The 19,923-nt window shown below is 41.0% G+C and overlaps 1 protein-coding gene across 1 annotated transcript in view; it reads right to left on the reverse strand.

Moving 5' to 3' along the window:
- The window catches only part of LOC123026337 (protein Daple-like), a 67,741-nt gene that overhangs the window by 5,736 nt on the left and 42,082 nt on the right, over positions 1-19,923 (reverse strand). The window contains exons 4-7 of the mRNA XM_044435842.1: positions 19,786-19,855; positions 6,218-6,276; positions 5,461-5,544; positions 4,315-4,455 (exon numbers count right to left, since the gene is read on the reverse strand). Of these exons, the coding sequence (XP_044291777.1) occupies positions 4,315-4,455; positions 5,461-5,544; positions 6,218-6,276; positions 19,786-19,855 (354 nt within the window). The remainder of the gene's footprint in view (positions 1-4,314; positions 4,456-5,460; positions 5,545-6,217; positions 6,277-19,785; positions 19,856-19,923) is intronic.

A 19,923-nucleotide genomic window follows, 5' to 3' on the forward strand; every position in this document is an offset into this window, starting at 1 on the left:
GTGGAAAAGTAGACAACATTGAGAACTGTCAGGTCCACTCTTAAAACCCAAAAAGATCTCACTAGCAGGGGATGGTGTACTTCCGATACCCTTCACACGTGTTGCGCTCACAACTGCTCATTGTTTGACAGCTGCCAAGTGAACGCAAATTTAACGTATTTGAAACTGGATTTTTCTATGCCCATGGATAGTGCCTGATATAAAAGGAGGCACTTATCAAGACACTAACCAGGCAAAGCTTCAAATTTGGGGCACACAGCTTTTGAGAACTTGAAACCAGTGCCAGCCCCTCCAATGGCCACTTGGGTACTTGGTGGGACTGTCACTGGCTGCTGGTCAGATTGGAGTCTGTGAAAAACAATTTCTGGGGGGAAAACGGGATTATAACAGGGAGAGCAAGTGAGTGATGGCCACTCTGAAGTGCTAGTTGCGCTCTTGGTGGCCCAGCTTCCACTCGTGGGGGCTCAGGCAAGCCTGACAGGAAGGATGTTTGCTGCTCCTAAGGAGCATGCTCAGTGGTTCCCTGAACCCACAACGTGATTGGTGCACCAGGTGTTAAAAACATGTCAGTCCCCCATGTGTCCAACAACCAGCAGGAGAAGCCACAGGTACATGTGCATGGTACAGCAGCCCCCCATGATTAATAAGAACACAATGGGTTGCTGTGTCCTACAAACCCTCAGGCTTAACTATTTCCCTTTGAAAAGGAAAGCACATAATAGTACAGCATATAAAAGTGCTTTATGTCACAGCATAGAGGTACTGTGACTCAGACCCTACATGGAAGCACTCCTTTCTTCATCTTAGTATCTGTCCAAGGAGGAGAATCACAGAAGAGCATCCGACTCCTTTATGAACCACCTTAAGAGCAACTTCCACTATTGTAAAATGTGTAGCAATGATAATGAAACTGGTTTATAAAATGGTATGTTCAATGGTAACAATCTATTTCATTGTATGAGCACATGCTCCTATTGGATCTTTCTCAATCTGGGCATGTATGCTAGAAAGCTGTGTCAAATTATGTCAACTTAAGGCGCAATCCTGTGCATGTCTAGCCATGCTGAGTGGAATATGTGGAGAGTTGCTGACCTTTTTTCTGTCAAAAAATGGATAGGGTTGCACCTTAAGTAAAACAAAGGTTCCTGTGAATCCACCCATCCACAGAAGTGGCTTTGACTGTGTCTCTCATTTACTACTGCTGGTATTGCCTGCTTCTAATAAGTCGCTACTTGAGATGCATAGGCAATTCTTTAGGATAGTTGTATAATTCAGTAAAAGACAGAACACCCTAATGCACCCTTAAGGTTTCTTGATTTTTTCTAAGAGTAATGTGTCCTAATCTTAGTCTGAGGTTTTAGGAAATGAATATTTCTGTTATTTTCCTTTGTGCAAGCTCAAGTTAGGAAAATATATGATGCTTCCTTTTAAGGACATTTAGGCTAGCAAAAACACAAGGGTACTCAAAGTTCAGCTTCTAATGAAAACAGTATGAAAAATAATCTTCAGATGCAGGGGGCAATGGTCTTAAAAAGCATGTCCACACAAATGTTCTTCTCTGATTTATTGAAGCAGTTGAAAGTTAGAGACCAGTGTATGGTAGACTGCACAAGTGGTGCATAAATACAAGAAAACCTTCGTTTCCATGGTATGCCTTCAGACATACTTTTTTCTGCACTCCATAGGCTTATCCCAAAGCACCAAGCTTCAAGTGGGAAAGACTCCTGCTATTTTCATTATGCAAGGCTGCAATTTGACATCGCAGCAACACATCTGCCTCTTTAAATGCACATCTGCCCGAAATATGTATATTGGAAATCGGGAGATACACTGACTAGCACCTTGCAGCTTAGCCTCTGTTCCAGCACTTTTCTCTGTCACGAGATCAGATACTAGATGTGAACTCCACTGGGGGAAAATACTGGGGTAGAGGAGAGAACAGACTGCAGTGATGTAAGGAGAGGAGGAAATAAAAAGGGCCATGATGGATCAAGGCAATGTTCCATCTAGTCCAGCAATATGTTCACAGAGTGGCCAATCAGTCTATTGCTCAGTCTATCACTCACAAGTGTGATGAATGATAGGCATGTGTGAGGAACCTGTCTGGGGATGGGAATCCATCAGAGCCCCTGGGCTCAGCTCGCTCGACTCCAGTCTACTTTGCAGCAGCCCTGAGTCTGAGTTCCTGGTGAGTGTGCTCGGCGTTCATGGGGTGCTTCCAGGAACCGGCCCCATGCACTGTGCAAGCAGTGGCCCTCTTCCATGTCACCTACAGAGGCCCAACGGCTGCTACACATGGTGCAGAAGAGGGATACTGCTAGTGGCCATGTGGGGTACCATTCTCCATGTAACCATTAGCAGTGTCCTTCTTCCACATGACGTGTGGCAGCCGTTTGGGCTGCTGCAGCTGGCCCAAAGGCTGGCTGCACGGGGCTCTGACCAGAAATGAAACCCCGTGTGATAGCTGCGCATGCCAGGCCCTTCTCCTGAGTTTGTGTTGCCGCACGTGGTGCAGAAGAGGTTGCCAGTCATACAACCTTCGCTCCATGAGCATTCGTGGGCTTCCTCTTGGCTCTGCTCACTTTCCTAGACTGGGTTGAGCACAAAAGGGAGTCCACAGATACTAGAGGGATGGATTCTGCCACCGTTTATCCCAAGCCTATTGAATGCGATAGGACCTTTCTGTGACAGTAAAACAAGTGCTTATCACTCCTCATCAACACATCCTTTTTTAAAATTGCAGCTCCTCCAGAACCAGATTTACAAGACATTGACCCAGTTCAGATTAGTAAATAGCCCATAATTTGTTAATCCAACAACAAACCATAGATTAACACTGTGTGGTTTCTCTTTAGCACCCTAGACTTCTGGGTTTGACACCATGGTGAACAACTCAGGAACATTCCTGTATTAGTCAGCAAAGCAAAAGTGGATGAGTATTCAGTAACCAGTTATTCACTTGTGCTCACAAACCATCCTTATTCTGCTAGGCATGGGTTTGCTGATCATGCAAACCAGATCATTTAGTCGGGTCACAGCATAAGATGCTCTGGCAAGAAATAGGAAGGGCACCTTCCTATTTCATTGTATGAGGACATGCTCCTCTCAGATCTTTCTCACTCTGGGCATGTATGCTAGAAAGCTTTGTCTAATTATGCCAACTTAAGGTGCTATCCTATGCATGTCTAGCCATGCTGAGTGGAACATGTTGAGAGTTAATGACTCTTTTTCTGTCAAAAAATGGATAGGATTGCACTCAAGTAAAACACAAGGTTCCTGTGAATCCAGCCATCCACAGAAGTGGCTTTGACTGTGTCTCTCATTGTGTGTCTCATCTGAGTTTTTTCAGAACACTGAAATTAAGAGGAAAGGCTTTTGAATTGCAAGAGTGGAGATACTGAATGAATATGTATTGGGTCAAAAATTAGACTATGTCTACATGTCAAAAAAGAATGAGGTAGTGGAATGATAGAGGAGGACATCGTGGGGTCCAGCTGCTTGTACTACTCATTTTATGCAGCCAGAAAACAATATAGCACATGCAAGCACAACTGTTTTTCCTGTTATGTCTGCAAACCACACCACTAGCAACAGTTGGCTCCTTCCCATGAACTACACCATTTCTGGCTGGTGAATCATATATTTTGCATGTTCCCGCATATGAACAGCTGTTTGGGTACAATGATCAAGCATACTGCAGATGTTTAATGTAGCCCTCTTAGGTAGTAGTTTATGGTAGGAAGGGAGAAATAGACTGGGAAAATGTTCAAAGTATATTATCTTCCACATGCAACACAAAATTGTATAGTAATTGCATAGTAATTCTGGGGCCATATCTCACCAGCTCATTTACACAAACATGCTCAAATACAAGAGGGTGAGCAAAGTAAACGCCTTACAAAAGTATTTTTACCATCTATTTACATTTACGTACCACCTTTTCTGTTGAAAAGGCAGTGTAGGATATAAAACAATACAACAATGAAAATAAGGACATTAAAAACACAAAAATTTCAAAAGACTATATCTAACACAAACTTTAAACTGGTAAACTGAGCTTATTTGTTTGTCACATAAGGATGCATTACTGGAAATATTATCACTACTTGTGTAATGTCAATTAAGTCCAGAACAGATAAAGTCTTAAGTTGCATTCTTGCAAGAATAGCTGCCTAACTGGTCAATATTTGGTTGAGAAAATCAGTATGGGGGAAAAGGTTAATAGAGAAGTAAAGTCCAAACTAATACTTCAAATGAAGTACATTATATTAAACACCAACTTTTTAAAAACTCAGTAAGATGCCTTGAACGTACTTCTGTGCACTCATCTCTCTCATCAATCAGCCTCTTCAAATGGAAAACCATATTTCTGGAAAGAGCTTCTAACTCTTCTGGGGCCATATCTGGGAGCTCTAGCCACTGTAGGTCAAAAACATTCTCCTGATTGTGGGTTACCTAAAATCAAGAAAAGAGGAGAGTAGAGGAGTGAAAAGAGAAGAAAAGCGATTAATTTATTTTTAATTTCTGACCAGTAGATATTCAGATGTCACTGGATGACGACAAGATAAAGATATGTTCTAGCTGTGCATGAGCTTTGCCTGAAGACTGGGCTTGCCATTTCCACAAATTTATTTGGCATGTGTCAGTCAAGAAGCTTTATATCTCACTGCATTAACGGGACTTGTCTTAGCGAGTTATGCCTAGAACTGTAGGCTAAGTAAATAAACACATTCCAATAAATTTCCACAGTAATTCCTGCATTAACTAACATAACATCTGCTCATACCAGCATGGGCACTTGGTCCCTGCTTTGCCAAAGGATTCTTCTCAGACTTGAACATTCTGCTTTCCACATAACCCTTGTGGTTGCAGGAAATGCTTCAAATTCTAACTGACTTAAAGCATGACAGCCCAGTTTTTTGGAAAAAGCAGTTTGGTAACCATCAAAAACTTGATCCTCAGTACCCCTTGGACTACCACTCCATGAGAGATGAAACAGAATGGTTTTATGTTGGATAACCAGAATGCAATATAACAGAGGTATAAAAGTAGCATCGTAATGAAGCTTTAAAAGTTTCAAAGCACTGCTTCAGTGACTTGTATTCTCAGAACCTTGCTACAGATAATGCACAAAATGCTTAATTTTTTAAAAGAAGAGATGCCAAGTTTTGAAGAGTGCCTTACCATCTGCACTTGAAAGCCCTTCTCCTTAGAGAAGATGATTGTAACAGTAGCACAATTAAGGGTTTAAGAGGATGGCTGGAGTCAGAATAAAGGGAAAGTTTGAGTCAGGGATGGAGATAAAATATCTGGGCATCAATTTTAGCCACTGACAGACAAGAAGTCTTCCCGTTAAAAAAGACACAACATAAGAGTAGCCACACAATCCATGTTTCTCAAAGTCCAAGTCTACCCAGTTCAGATCTTACTGATGCTCAGCAAAGGAATTAAGAATCCTACCTCTTGAATGTGTGAAACAATCGCAGCCTGGGTTTCAATATCTAGTTGTTTTATCCTTTCAATGAATTCTTCTTTTCGTTCACACTATAGGCAAAAACAAAACACACACATCACTTGTTTATCAGGCATCACAACTGTTTCTTAAGGAACTGAATGCCAGAGGGGCATTGATAAAAAGGCAGCTGTTTGAAAACAGGCAAAGCGGGAGGAGCTGTGGCTTCACCCTTATTCAGAATGAGTTGTAACTATTTTTTCAAATACTTCATAAAACAGTTGCAACTACCCAAGATGCAAGTTCTGTAATCCAGCACAAAACTTTGAACATAAGGGCTTGTATCAGCACTGTTCTTCTAATCAAGTTGCTAGCATACTTTTAATGTAAAGTTTATGGATTATTCAAATAGTATCAACCCAGTATCCAACCCTCCTCTCCTTTGTTTCTAGCCTCCCATCCTTCCTCCTACCCCACTGAACATCCCACAGACTATAACTAACACAGCACAACAATGTTATGTACAATACTTTATACATGCACATCTACAGCACATACATCCAGAGGATAGAACTACCAAAATCTTACTCCCCTTATAAAAATCTTTGGTACAAGCACACATAGAATCTAACATAATGTTTTTTATGTTCTTATGGGCCACAAGGTCCAAGGGATCAGACTTGAGAGGTTCCTGGCTCTAGCCTATGGAAACCTATGGACTGAATCTGTGCCTTAGATCTGGTAATAATTTAGTAGTAAACTTACCTGCACAGCACAGCCTAACACTAGCAGGAGCATCTTTTTAATTTCTTCCATACTCTTACCTAAGAGGCCAAAAAAACCCATTAATGTAGAAATTATGGCATTTTTATTTTTTAAAAAAAAGCTTAGAGATTTTAAGAAGGTCGGACTCTGTTGTACAGAGTTTGTTCAGGAGGTGGCATATCCCTAAGCTTTGACCATGGAGTAAAATGTAATTCTGTGTTCCAGTTTTGTTTATCTGTTTCAAAATTTAAGTCAATGTGCTTATAGTTTCTGGCTGTCATAGAAGCTAAGAAATGCTCAAGGCACAGACATTGTAAACACTTCTAAAAGCACCAAAGAACTAGATGGCAAAGTACACTAAAAACAGTAAGGTTTATTTTAAATAAACACATGATTTTCAAGGGCTTGATGCAAATCCATATGAAGTTTTTGTTTATTTTTGTAGCTGAATGTAACTGATTAATCCTTTCCACTCAGGGTACATCTGTTACTATCAACATGTTTAAGAAAGACAGTTCCCAAAATACCCAATCTCTTCAGGGGCAATTAAAATTGCCTCTGTTCCTCTGAGCTTTGACAGAAGAGGGCACTGTAAAAGATTTATTGTCTTGATCTCCTCCAAATGATCAAGTCCATTCCAAGAGATCTTAAGAGACGAAGCTACCAAAACTGAGGGAGGTCACGTGGGTTCAGGCAGCATAGCAAATCATCCTAGCTAGATACTCATGACAGCCAGTCATGGACTGGTTCAACTCACCTAGTAAGCCTCTTGATTTAGCAGGGATTTGAATACAGACCTTCCTAGCAACCAAACACTTGGCCTACCTAGGTTGCTGGGTGTATCTAGATTCCTGAAAGCTACAACACTGGCTTATTGGAGCTGCAATAGAAGGAATCCAGGAGAACGGAGAGTGGCAGCTGAAAAGAAACTGAAAGGGTTTTCCAGGCAAGTAACTGTATCCGTGTCATTTTGTGGTTCTACAGTTTTAACTTACTTGGCCACCTGGAACTTGTATTCAACTATTGACAATGTAATAACATGATTCACAGAAACAAAATAGGTTTTTAAGTTATTCCTAGTCTAAACAAAACATCAAAATGCAAAGGTTCTATAAATTTGCATATAAAAACAGTTTACTTCCCCAAGTACTCTGAGTTTCCCAATGAATTTAGGCACCTGTTTAATTCATGCACCTACACAGCCAGACTAGAGACTAGATAGCTAATCTACTTAGGGGCCAGGAAAGCACCCATTTGAATATGGCGTTTCAGTTTAAAGAAACTACTTAAATCAGAAAACACATTTCCTGAATTAAGACTATTAAATATTCATAGAATTTACTTGTAGATTAAGTGAATGATTTCCAGGTTTGCATCATTTCTACCATGTAAGAAGATCTGGATGGGAATATGAAGGCTTGGCGGTTCACACAGGCTTTTCGCCTGCAGTGCTTAAGTGTAAGCCTATCTATATTTTGAAAGAAATAAGTCCAATAATTCCAGCAGCGAGGCAGGGTGGGAAGTTATATGATTTTTTTAGGATTGTACCTTAGGGCTCTACTGAGCTCTATACTGATCTTCTATAGTGCGAGTGCCTGAGTTGGAGTGGAACATCAAATTTCTGCTCTTGCACTTAAACATGCAAAAACCAACAAAGAATAAAACTCAGGCAAGAGATGGCCTACCTACCGCTCTTACAGGAAAGAAATGCAAAATGTTGAGAAGATCGACTAGTAGTTGGAATTTAAGTATTTTACTAATGAATTGAAATTGTTATGGTTTCACATTAACTTACAAGCCCTCGGCACTGTATTTGCTTCCAACAAAAGTTCTAGCCATGTTTAAAATTTCCCCATTTATAATGAAATAAAAATAACAATTTTTTTCAAACAATGGTGTTTTCATGTTAAATTTCTATGGTTTGTTTCCACTAACTATGACCATACTGAAATTACAGTATTCAAGTGTAATTCGATTGCTTCTGTTGCCTCCCTCTTTCCCCACCTCCAATTTTACCATCCACACCTCCACTGGTATTTTTTTTAAATTGCTTCCTCAATGTCTACTTTCCAAAGGTCAAATTTTCTATGCACACACTCTGACATTCATTTGCAACTACTTTTACCACAATATAGACTAAATGAAGACAAAACACTTGCATATTAAAATAATGTAAAGAATCAAAATGCACTCTAATTTTAAATAAAAACTAAGTGATTTCACTTGCACCAAAGAACCAAAGTTTGGTTCGTATAGTAGGATTACACACTTATTTTAGCAAAACTCCTCCCTTCTTCCTAGCTTCCATTCTAACAACTGATGCACAAAGACTGTACAAAAGAATTATTATCAGGCATTAGCAGGAACAATCAGGGCAAATCAAAATGCAGCAGATGTGTGAAGTTCATAGCAACCTTTTAATGATATTATATGTTCCTGCCAAATGCCAAGGAAACTGTATCAAAGGCTGTTTTGCCTAGGAACAAGGTTAGTGCATTTTGCTGTATTAAGGAATACTTTGCATTTTAAGATTTTTATCAGCTATAAGTTAATGTTGCATCGTGTCCCTGCCTGAACTACGATATTTGAAGTTTATTCTTTTACTTCTGTATACACTGTAGAAATCAGAACCTGAGCCAATTGTGGCTCCTTGGTGCAACAAACTAAAGGAGACATGTACATGCTTGGGCTGAAATCCAACTGTGTTTGTCTGCCAGGGAAAGGGACACCATTAGCAGAATGGATTCCCTCTCCATCCTGCAGCCTCCCACTAGGATCTCCAGATGGTCAGACACACTTCTGGAAAAAACTGGGGGGGGGGGGGGACAGAGTAGAAGAGGGAAGGAGCACAGCTTGCATGACTGAGTGAATAATAGGCAACAGAGATGTAATGTGTGCCTTACATACAACTAATTCATACTAATGTATCATTTATTTGCATTTAATCATTTATTAGTATTATTACTGTTATTCATTCTTCTTGCAAAGAATCCAAAGCAGCTTACACAGGTCTGCTCTCATCCATTTTATTTTCACAGTAAACCCTGCAAGTTAAGTTAGACTGAGAGTCACTCATGACTGAAGTGGGGCTAGGACAGGATCTCCCAAGTTTGAATCCAGCACTCTAATTACTATACCACACTGGCTGCCCATGTCTTACAGCAGTAAGTCAGCTACTTATGAACACTGGCAGTCCTCAAGTGATGAACGCCAAATTACAGACAACCTGTACCTATGAACTGTCATAAAGCCTATTACTTTAAAAAATACTGCAGAAAATTGTCATAACCATAAAGAGAGGGGAAGCAAACGGAGAGGGAGAGCCTTTCCAATGCATGCCTTCCTGCCCCACCCGTCCAGAGAGAGAAATCTCTCCTGCATGTCCTTAATGCAAAGAGGAGGCACTGGTGAGTTTTGGGGTAGCTACAGATAGCCCCAGGTTTTCCACTTTCATGGGAGTCTTATGCCCCTAGCACCCACAAATGTGGAGCGGCAACTATATGTGTTCCGACTTACATACAAATTCAACTTAAAGACACATTTCTATTTTGTCGGGAATCGAGCTTGTAGACAATGGTGATAATGTGTGGAACTACCACTGCTCCCATATATGCCCTCCCACCCCTTGAGGTCAGCAGCAGATACCCTTCTTCGGGAACCATCTGTGAATGACATCAGGAGGGTGAGTACCCGGAGGAGGGCTTTCTCTGTAGTGGCGCAGAGAGGTCCGCCTGGTGCCGTCATTTGTTTTTCGGCACCAGGCTAAGACCTTTTTATTTAAAACGTATTTTAATTGTTAATTTATTTAACTAGGTTTTTTTTTTAAAGTTTTAGCCGAGAATGCACTGAGGTTTTATTGCACTGGGGTTTTATTGTATTGTTGTTTATTGATGTTTTGTGAGCCGCCCCGAGGCTTTAATGCGATGGGGCGGCACAGAAATGTTTTAAATAAATAAATACCATGCACAACAAGTAACTGTTCTGTTCTGGCTAGGCTGGGATTTCACAGGTGCTTAACATGTGTCCCCATCAAACTACATTATTTCCCCCCTTCCCCTGTATTGTGGTTGGTGGGTATTCAGCATGCTCCTAAGTTTTGTAAAACCCGACAGGTGATAAAAATGAGAAGGTCTTTTGAAATCTGGGAAATCACACTGGCGTTTAACTGCTGAACGGTAAGAGGGTCAGAATTTGCAGGAGGTGTTAAAGTAAAAGGCAAATTCAGTTGAGTAGAACTTCTGAAAACTCTGGGGAAATGGCAGACATTATTGCCTCCTAGTTCTCATGAAGTGGTAAATGTCCATATGGGCTGCAACATGTCATACTGTACGAAGAAACTCAGTAGACTGAGTAAACTCCTGTTTAATAACACTAATAAAACCAGTATCCTGTCACACAAGAAGCAAGCATGTAAGAAGCATCTAGCATAGTTGTTCCCCAACATGCTTTTTTCTGCATTGGAGTAGCTGCTGTTTTGGTACTGAGGAGCAAATGTTGCAGAGCTGCAGCCAAGAGCTTTATCACGTGAATTATGGTAAGCCTATTTCAGCAATGATTTAAGCACACCAAGTTCTTAAATAGTGAATCTTGTCTGGGTCCTGCCTTTCAGCTGCAAGCAAGCTGGAAGCAGGAGGCTGGCAGGAAGCCTACTGTGACTTCCCTCTTCCACTGTGCTCCTGTCTTCTCTACGGGGACCTAACAGGTGAATGATGGTCTTTGGGTGACTGGCTAAGTACCAGTCCTGCAGATTCAAGTTCCTTGCTTCAGAGCCCGATGTATTCACAGGAGGTATAACCAGAGTACACAGCTTCTTCTGGGTAGCCTGCACATCCGTCTGGTCTTCAAGTAGCAGGCTCTAAATGAGGCTCAAGAAATCTAGGGCTATCTACACAAGGGGTTTTCACCCAAGTCTGGACAATCCTATCCCTCAGCACTCTATCCCATTCCATTCTTCAGGATCGCCTGGCCATCCAGGATACTGTGCTGCACTCCTTATGAAGGTGCAGCACCATGCCAACTCCAGGTTTTGAAGGGTACTTGGACCAGACACAATCAGTGAGCCCCCGCCTTCCTTGAGTCCAATTTCCCACTGCCATTTTCACAATATGCTTCTCATCTTTTTCATCACTGCTTCTGTCTGCTTGGCAGACAGACAGCAAGTCATGGCATCTGCATTCAACAGCAACATTCAGGACCTAATGGGAAAGTACATGAATGCAACGATGTCCCCTATTCGGTTTCTGGCCCTTTGAAGTTTCATATTATGTTTGAAAAGAGAAAACGCGGCCAGCTTGTTTCATTACACTGAGTAGTAACTAAATATCTGGATTAAATAGATTATAACTTCACCCTTTTAATCATAATAAATCAAATCTAGGTTAAGCCTTTCTAGTTCTTTTGTCATGTGTGTTCTGAAAAATACACATTTCCATTAAATGTAGTTAAATGCATTAAATTTATTTAACCATACACTTATTCATGTTTAGGTATATGTCTATACATAACTGCATAACATATTTTCTGTGGGAGCAGGAAGTTAAATTCATTTAACATGTTATGCACAACTCATGTTATGGTTATGATACTGCCTATATAGAAATTCTTTAAAATATCTGAAAAAAATAAAATCTATGATAAAATACTAGCTCTATAAGATGCCAGGAAGCACTTCCTGACAGTTAGGACCCCGAGGGTATGGAATGGGCTTCCACAGGAGGTGGTTGAGGCCCCATTGGTGAGGGTGTTCAAGGATAGGCTAGACATGCACATCGTGGGCATGTCGTGAGCAGAGCCGGCTGGAGCTGGGGGTCAGACTAGATGGCCTGGGAGACCACTTCTGACTTGCTCTGTTTCTATGTATTACGGCATACTAAAGGACAAAATTAGCATTTATTTTTAATAAAAAGGATTGGGAGTAGGTTTTTTTGTCCCAGTTGCACTTTATGGTTAATAGGTATATTATGAAATTAGAATGCATTCATAGTCATCATTCTTTATTTCTGACCCTTATCTAAGGATCATATGCTAACATGCACAACAATCCTGTGAAGTAGTCTACGTCAAGGACCTTCCTCAAGGCCATGCAGCAATGATCTTCATGGTTGGAGCAGGGATTTAAAGATAGGAGAGATTTGTTCCTGGTTTAGCGCTCTCCATTCTCTCTTTAACAAATTCACAGGCTGCCAGAAAACATTTATGGTAACAGAACATTGCTTGGAGATATCTATGCCCATGGTTTTATTTCCCCATTTGCAGTAGGGTTTTGGTGCATTCGATATACATAATTTACCCTTGCATTAATGCTCACTGGGTAAAGTTAACAGGTTCACTCTCCTCTGTCTATGTGATGAGAAAAAAGCAAACAGAAAAGCTAATTAATAAGACTCAGTGGCAAAGCTGGGTAGGCCCAACACCCTCCCAGCCTGTGCCATATGTCATCCATAAAATAGTGCATCTTCTCATTTGGGAACGACATCGCCATAAGATACTTTGCCTGGTCCTTTAATGTCAAAGATTTGCATTACAGTGATGTCTGTTCCGTTGTCCAGCTGAGGGGTGAAACCAGACTGATAATTAAATGGTAGTTGTGTGTCTATTAAGTACTCTTTGAAGGCATCAGGCGAGAGCCTCCAGAGAATATCTTCTCTGCCTCAGAGTAAAGTGACAGAACAAGCAGGTGGCCGGCACGTTGCCTAATGAGGCCAGCTTATGAATACAGCAAAATCGAGAACATTGATAGTTTCCAACATAGCACATTTTCTGCTTCTTGCCAAAATAGTCTTAATTTTTCAATCAAGCTTTTTTGTACCAGTTATTTTCACTATTGAGAATTGAATGCAATAAGCACAGAGGGGGTAGAAAAAATCATCCTGACACAGGAGTAAACCAAATGCAGGGAAGTAGCTACATCTCTGTCTCAATACAAAGGAGGGTGGGGAGAATCCTAAAAGGAAGAACAACAAGTTTATTGTGATATAGCTGTCAGAAGTGAAAGACATGGTGCTGAGGACATAAAATTTGCATTGTGGACCCCCCCCCCCCCGCATAGGTTAAAAAAGGAAAATTGGAGAAACAGAGGGATTCTTCCTACAATCATTTCCAGGCTTTAAAGATGAAATACTGATTGAAGTGAAATTTTGAATGAAACACTGCAGAACAGGAATTGGTTAACACATTTGACATAGTATGTCTCAACTAAAATGATTCTCCTGACAGTTTCTCCCCAGCAGGTTGTCCTCTGTTTGGCCTTAAAGCAATTCTCAAGCATTCCTGCTTTAAAATCTCAGAAAAAAGGCAGATTATATTTTGCATAAACAATTTATAAACCAGTATTATATAAACTACATTTCAGGTTTTCCCTTGTTAACCTGCTTCTTTGCATCACAGTACCTCAAGGAATATGTACCACGGTCCTTCCCTATTCACTATACTTCCAATGAAGGCTCAGGTTCTCCACAAAAACATCAGCAATAATAAACTAAGACTTTAAAGCACCACAAGCCACACAGAATTATTGGGCTTTTAGGTATGAACAAATAGCCACAGCCAAGGCAATCACTTTTCTAAGATGTTGCACAATGGCATTTCCCTTCTTTCCTACAAATTCCAAGGCAGCCACTGTTACACTGGGTCACCGAGCCATTAAACCAAGGGATTTGCAGAAGGCCATCTGCTCCCTAAAGTGGGCTGGGGCCTCTAGTTCCTGAGGGAATCAAACCGGTCCTTTGGAAGCCTCTCTACAGACATGGGCAGAGGACCCCCCACACTCACACAGGAAAGGGATGGTGAGAAACAGATGGCAGAATGGCTGTGGGAGGCAGGAAAAGAGATTACAGGGTCAACAACACAAAGATAAAAAGGTAGAAGAAATAAAGCAAGGAAGAGAATTTAGAAGAGCAGCTGGAAACCTTGGAATAAGATGACAGAAGAGCAATGGATTAAAATTAAGATGTTTAATTCTTTCAGATTGCTACCTTAATACTGTTTGTTCCTAAGGAAATTGGAGACCACTTAGAGTCTCAGCATGTGAGTCAGCACAGAAAAACTTGCAGGTGTTTTTTAATTTGCAAATTCACCTGCAATATCACCATTCCAGGTTCAGTTCCACAGATGCAGTTCACGTTTTCCTTTCTCTCTATCTGTCTCTGTCTCTTTCCCTCTCATGTATATACACCATACACAGACACTCACACAGTGTGTGGATTACCATTTGGCTAGTACACAACTTGGTAGAAACCGGTGTACTTAGGCATAATACCTCTGATACTGGAAGCAGCATACAGCCATCAGGACTAGTAGCCAATGATAAGCCTTCTCCATGAATTTCTTCAACCCCCTTTCAAAGTCCTGCCTGCTGGTGGCTCTTGCTGAGCTAAACATTCTAGGGACACATTGTCTCTGGGTGGTTTGACATGATGTTCAAATCCGGAATAGTAGGTCCTTAGAGGAGGAACATTCCAGAATGTTAAACCAAGAACAAACTATGGGTGTAGCAAAAGTGAATGAGCACTGAGAACTAGCATACTTCTACTTCATTTTCAACAACCCATGGCTTAACGAACCGTGAGTTGCTGTAACGTGTGAACCAGGTCACTAGGGGCTCATTAAGTCTCCAGGTTTTGATGCTTGCAGTGAGGTTATCAACTACTTAGTGGATTAGTAACAAGTTAATAAAGACCTGTATGAATAATGGCTGTGTTCACAAAAAACTCAGTTTACATTAAGCATGTTGTGTTGCTTCAGCCATAAACAGCCTTTCAGAAAAGAAAATGAACCACAGTGTGTTTTTCTTATCGCTGGTTTGCTTCACTCTCACCCAGTTTGCTAACTTTCAGAGCAGTTTAGTTTTCAAGCTGTTTTTGAAGAGTGCCTTGTTTCACAGCACACAAACAAGCCAGGTATAAGGAGTGGTTCTGGGTTTAGGGAGCTCACAGCAACCTATAGTTTAAGCAAGCCAGATTTTGCAAACCAAGAACAAACCATGATTGCTATTTGAGTTTTGTAGCTGGTTAACAAACTATGGTACATTTACTGATTTAAAATATTTCTAAACTGTCTTTTGTGGCATGAACCCACCCCAAGAGGGCTCAACAACAATATTCATACAGTAAAAGATAATATGGCAAAAAGAAAACACTAGCATTACTACAAAAAAGTTTACAACACAATTTCAACTACAAGCCAGAATGGTCCATGAGAATACCAAAGTAAACAAGAAAGCCTTCAGGACTGACCCCTGATGGCAAGGGGTTCTAGAGGTGTGAAGTCACCATGAAAAAAGTACCCATCTCATGTATTTGTCCACTTAATTTCCCAGAGAGGTGGCAAGTGAGAGGTCCAGAAGCACCCCTCCCCACATCTATTTCCTGGCATAAGTAATCAACCAGGATAATCAAAGCTGTCTCTGCTCAAAACCAGGTCTGGATCTCAATATCATCTAACACTGCTTGGAGTTGTGAGGCCACCCCATGCTCCAGTCCCTTGCCCAAAAACAGCATGTTTAACCCTGGTCAACACTTATCCAAAACCATGGAATCCGAATTTAGTTTATTCAACAAAGGCATCAACACAGCTTCCTTCAAAGTTGCATGACCCTCACTACCCAGAAAGCAAGTGTTAATCACCTTGGAGTTCCGAGTACCCAGTACACCTCTGGCAAATTTCACAAACTAGGATGGACAAGAATCTAAAAACTAGTATGCCTCAGTCCATCAAGGAATTCTCAGGTGGACAAGTTAAAAATATCCATAACATGATTATATGGTGCACTAGCTCTGCCTATCTCCAACTCTGTCAAATTAAACATATTCAATTTAGCATGGGTATGAGTGACTTGATCCGTGAAATACCCAGAAATCATTCATAGAAGGCTTTTGTGGATTCCAGCTGTTGTCTCCTAGAGTTTACACCCAAGCAGCCTTTAACCATCTAAGTATTCCTCTGGACAAAATGGAGCAGATATGATGAATGCAAAGAAGTAAGATTTCTTTGTCACCGCTATCACCACAGAATAAAATTGCACACACGTTTTCCCACTATTTGATTACATTCATTACAAGTCTGCTACCATTTGGTTGGCCCTAGGATTTGTAAATCTTTACAGTTACCAAATCTGGCCAGGTTTGGATGCTGCAGTTTACAACCAGCATGCACAGGGAGGGAAAAAGCAATGATGCAAATCTGCCCTAATTTTCAGCATAGTAATCTCATTATGTTCAACTCCTCAGAACACTAAGGGTCTGACTGTTCTACAAGTGGATGGAGGACATATGGGAATCAAACTGAAAACCAAGTTTCAATAAAGCACTCCATAGCTTAGCATTATGGGTGAATCCTTTCTCTAACTGTATTTCTGTGGCAATTGATTCAGGTACTGACATAATTTAGGGCTATAATTCAGAGAAATGTACAGTTAAAACGTTTGCTGACACCAGGATTTCCATCACCCCATAGCCTTGAACAGCTCTATAATGGACAAGCAAGAAGATGGTGTTCACACCATACTAAAGAGTCGTTTTAGGAGACCTATTTCAGACCTCTAGGTCTGTGCATACTATTTACTTGTCCTGTGGTTAGAAAAGGAAAAAGGCTCCATTTAGGCACAGGCAATCTGGTTATACAAGTCTGTACCGGGGTGTGCCCACATAACCCTCAACCATCCCCAAATAAACCTGCAAACATGGTCCAAGTAATAAATCCTGCAGTAACCCATTCATTCAATTAAGTCTGTATCAGAAATTTTTCTTGTCAGATCCCCAACCTTCCAGTTACTCTACTTCTTCCTCACACCATTCCACTAGAAAGGCAGAAGCTAGTTTGTTGCTTGCTCAATTCCCTTTCTTTAGGTAAAACTAGTTGTACTTTAGAGTATACTTATAGAAGCATGCATTTGGCCATAGAAAATATGGAGGACCAAGCAAGCAGATGGGACAAATTTTCTGACCTGTGTAAGATAACCAGTCCCTGCCACTAACTTCCTGCTCTTTGGTCCCTTTCTTGGCTAACTCTTTGCTACCATTTCAGCATGCTTATTTCTACAGTAAAACTGACACAACTGCCAACACTTTGCAAGGGAAAGGGGAAAAAGAACTTAAGAGTTGGCACAAAATTAAGCACACACATTAGAAACAAACCCTCTTAGAGATGCGAATGCCAAGATAGATCAGTTGCATTGCCCTGGCTATAGCCCAACAGTTATCTTGGGACTTAGGCATTACTTAGGCATTAGTTCAAATAGCACCTAATTGAATTTGTTTTTCAAATTTGTTTGAAAATTTTGTCTCCCTTTTTGGACAGATGCTCTTTCATGAACCAGCTGGTCAAGAAAGAATGAGCACCTGACCAGGGTACTGGTCACTGGAGGAACCGTGTCTGATACTTCTGTATCAGATTACATTATACTATTTATTTAAAACATTTATATGCTATCCTACTCACAAAAAAGCCTCAGGACGGCTTACAATACAAAATACAACATAAATAACATAAATAAAATTCCCGACCCACACTGGCAGCAATTATAAACATAGAAAAGACAATATTAAAACTTATTAAAACACCGCTGGAATAAAAAGGTCTTAACCTTGCGCCAAAAAACAAATGATGGCGCCAGGCGGACCTCTCTGGGGAGCGCATTCCATAGATTGGGCGCCACCGCAGAGAAAGCCCTCCTTCCGGGTACTTTGCCTCCTAATCTCTTTCACAGAGGGTTCCCGGAGGAGAGCCTCTGCTGCCGTTCTCAAGGGGCGGGAGGGCAAATATGGAAGAAAGTGTTCCTTCAGGTATCCAGGTCCCAAGCTGTTAAGGGCTTTATAGGTATATATACTAGACTTCTGGGAATGAAGAGTCTTTGGATACCAGACATTTGAAGAATGAAAACAGTTTCAAATGGTGCAGAAATACAAGGACGTGCAAGGGAAAAGGCTCACCCTACAAAGTTTTTTAAAGGAAAATAGAATGCATTCTTAATATGAAACAACTACACTCAATTTATTAAAATGAATGCAAGGTCTAAGAATGTCCTCTTGAGGAAAACATTGCTCAAAAGGAAAGGACAAAAAGATGTATGTTGGCAGTTAACTGTCACTCCTGTTGAAGGGGGGGGGGAGAGAAATATGCTGAGGTGACGCCCCGAGGGACAGAATCCCTAAACTAATTGTCAGTGGAAAGGTACTCTAAAGAGTTCATTAGGTTGTGCATTGATCCACAGCAGATCTGCAAAGAACAGAAAGTCCAGTTTCAGAAGGCAGGAATAAGGGGCAGAACACACCCACCAAGGAGAGGCAGCAACTACTGCTAGGTGAGAAGAGCAGGGAGGCCTGAAATGGAATAGCTACTTAAAGTCATGCCATTTTTACAGATACTATTCACAAGTTCATCACAAAGATTTGCCAACTCCTTTAAATTAGCTCAAGTCTGACCAGACTCCGAGACTTCGCAGTGCTTTTGTTTGAAAAACAGATAGATAGATCGATTGCTCAATCAATCAATAAGCTTCCTTCACTAGCTACTGAATGAGTTCGTGGAGCTTTAGCAAACGGTTAACTGCTCAAAAGTATTCCACCAACATCATCTCCCTGCCACTTTGTCTACACACACATATATTTCATATACATTGGGAACACTGTCCACATGGCTTACAATTATGGGAGTAATTGGAGAGCACCAGGTTGGAGAAGGCAGCTCTAGCTCAAAGTTAAGCCACAGCTATGGATTTCCATTGGTGTTTTTATAAAAAAGAAAAATGCACCCAAACAAAGCCTCATCAGTTTCACTGACTAGCTCTGCAAGATACACACACAGATGTTCTGGTACTAAGCTGGTTCACCTTCTGTTGTTGGAAGCCCACATCACACGGGGGCAGATATTGGCACTCCCTGGACAGCCTTGTAAAACCAGGCTTCCTGTTTTCACAGCAGAGGAAAAGGTATCTGCAACTCATATGCTTTTGATAAAGTTCTGTTTAGCACTACAAAACATATATAGATGGTTCACATGCTGCCGTAGGGACTTGCCCTTAGGCAGGAGCACAACCAAGAATTTTAAACTTGTATGACATGGTTCAGCTTGGTGCTGAAAAACAAGCTGCGAAAGGGAAAGGCTTTCCAGCTGAAATCACAACTCTCTAGTCTCTTATTCTCACCTTTGGGATGACTGCAGTGTCACAACATCAGCTTTCTGGAAAATCACATTCTTCCTCGCACGACTCTGGGTCTCTAGTGGTGCTGCTTGGTGGAAGCAATACAACAGCACAGAGCAGCCTGCCTTAACCTGGTGCCCTCCGGATATGTTAAACTGCAACTCCCATGATTCCCAGCCAGCATGGCCACTGGCCAACACAGTTAGAAGGTTCCAAGGTGGGGAAAAGTGGCCTAGACTGCAGATATTTATTCTGTGCTGCTTTTTGGTTTGAGATGACCAGATGGCACTTATCTGTTTCTACTCCTCTAATCCTCAGTGTAAAACTAGCTTCAGCTTGGCAAGTTGGAAATGCTGCTCTTTCAAGTTGGAAATGCTAATCAAGCTTTTATTTTAAACATGGAAGTAACACAGTTCACAGGGCTACTCACCAGACAGAGGATCTTTGCCAACTATCAAGACATTTGGTAAACTCATTATGATAAGTTGTTGGAGGACCTCCTAGAAAAAGAGAGAGAGAGAGAGAGAGAATTATGAAATCAAATGCCAATTTAAGACAACACTGCATC

This window comes from Varanus komodoensis, unplaced genomic scaffold (assembly GCF_004798865.1).
Source record: "Varanus komodoensis strain SLA01 unplaced genomic scaffold, ASM479886v1 scaffold3, whole genome shotgun sequence".
In the NCBI taxonomy this organism is placed as follows: Eukaryota; Metazoa; Chordata; class Lepidosauria; order Squamata; family Varanidae; genus Varanus; species Varanus komodoensis.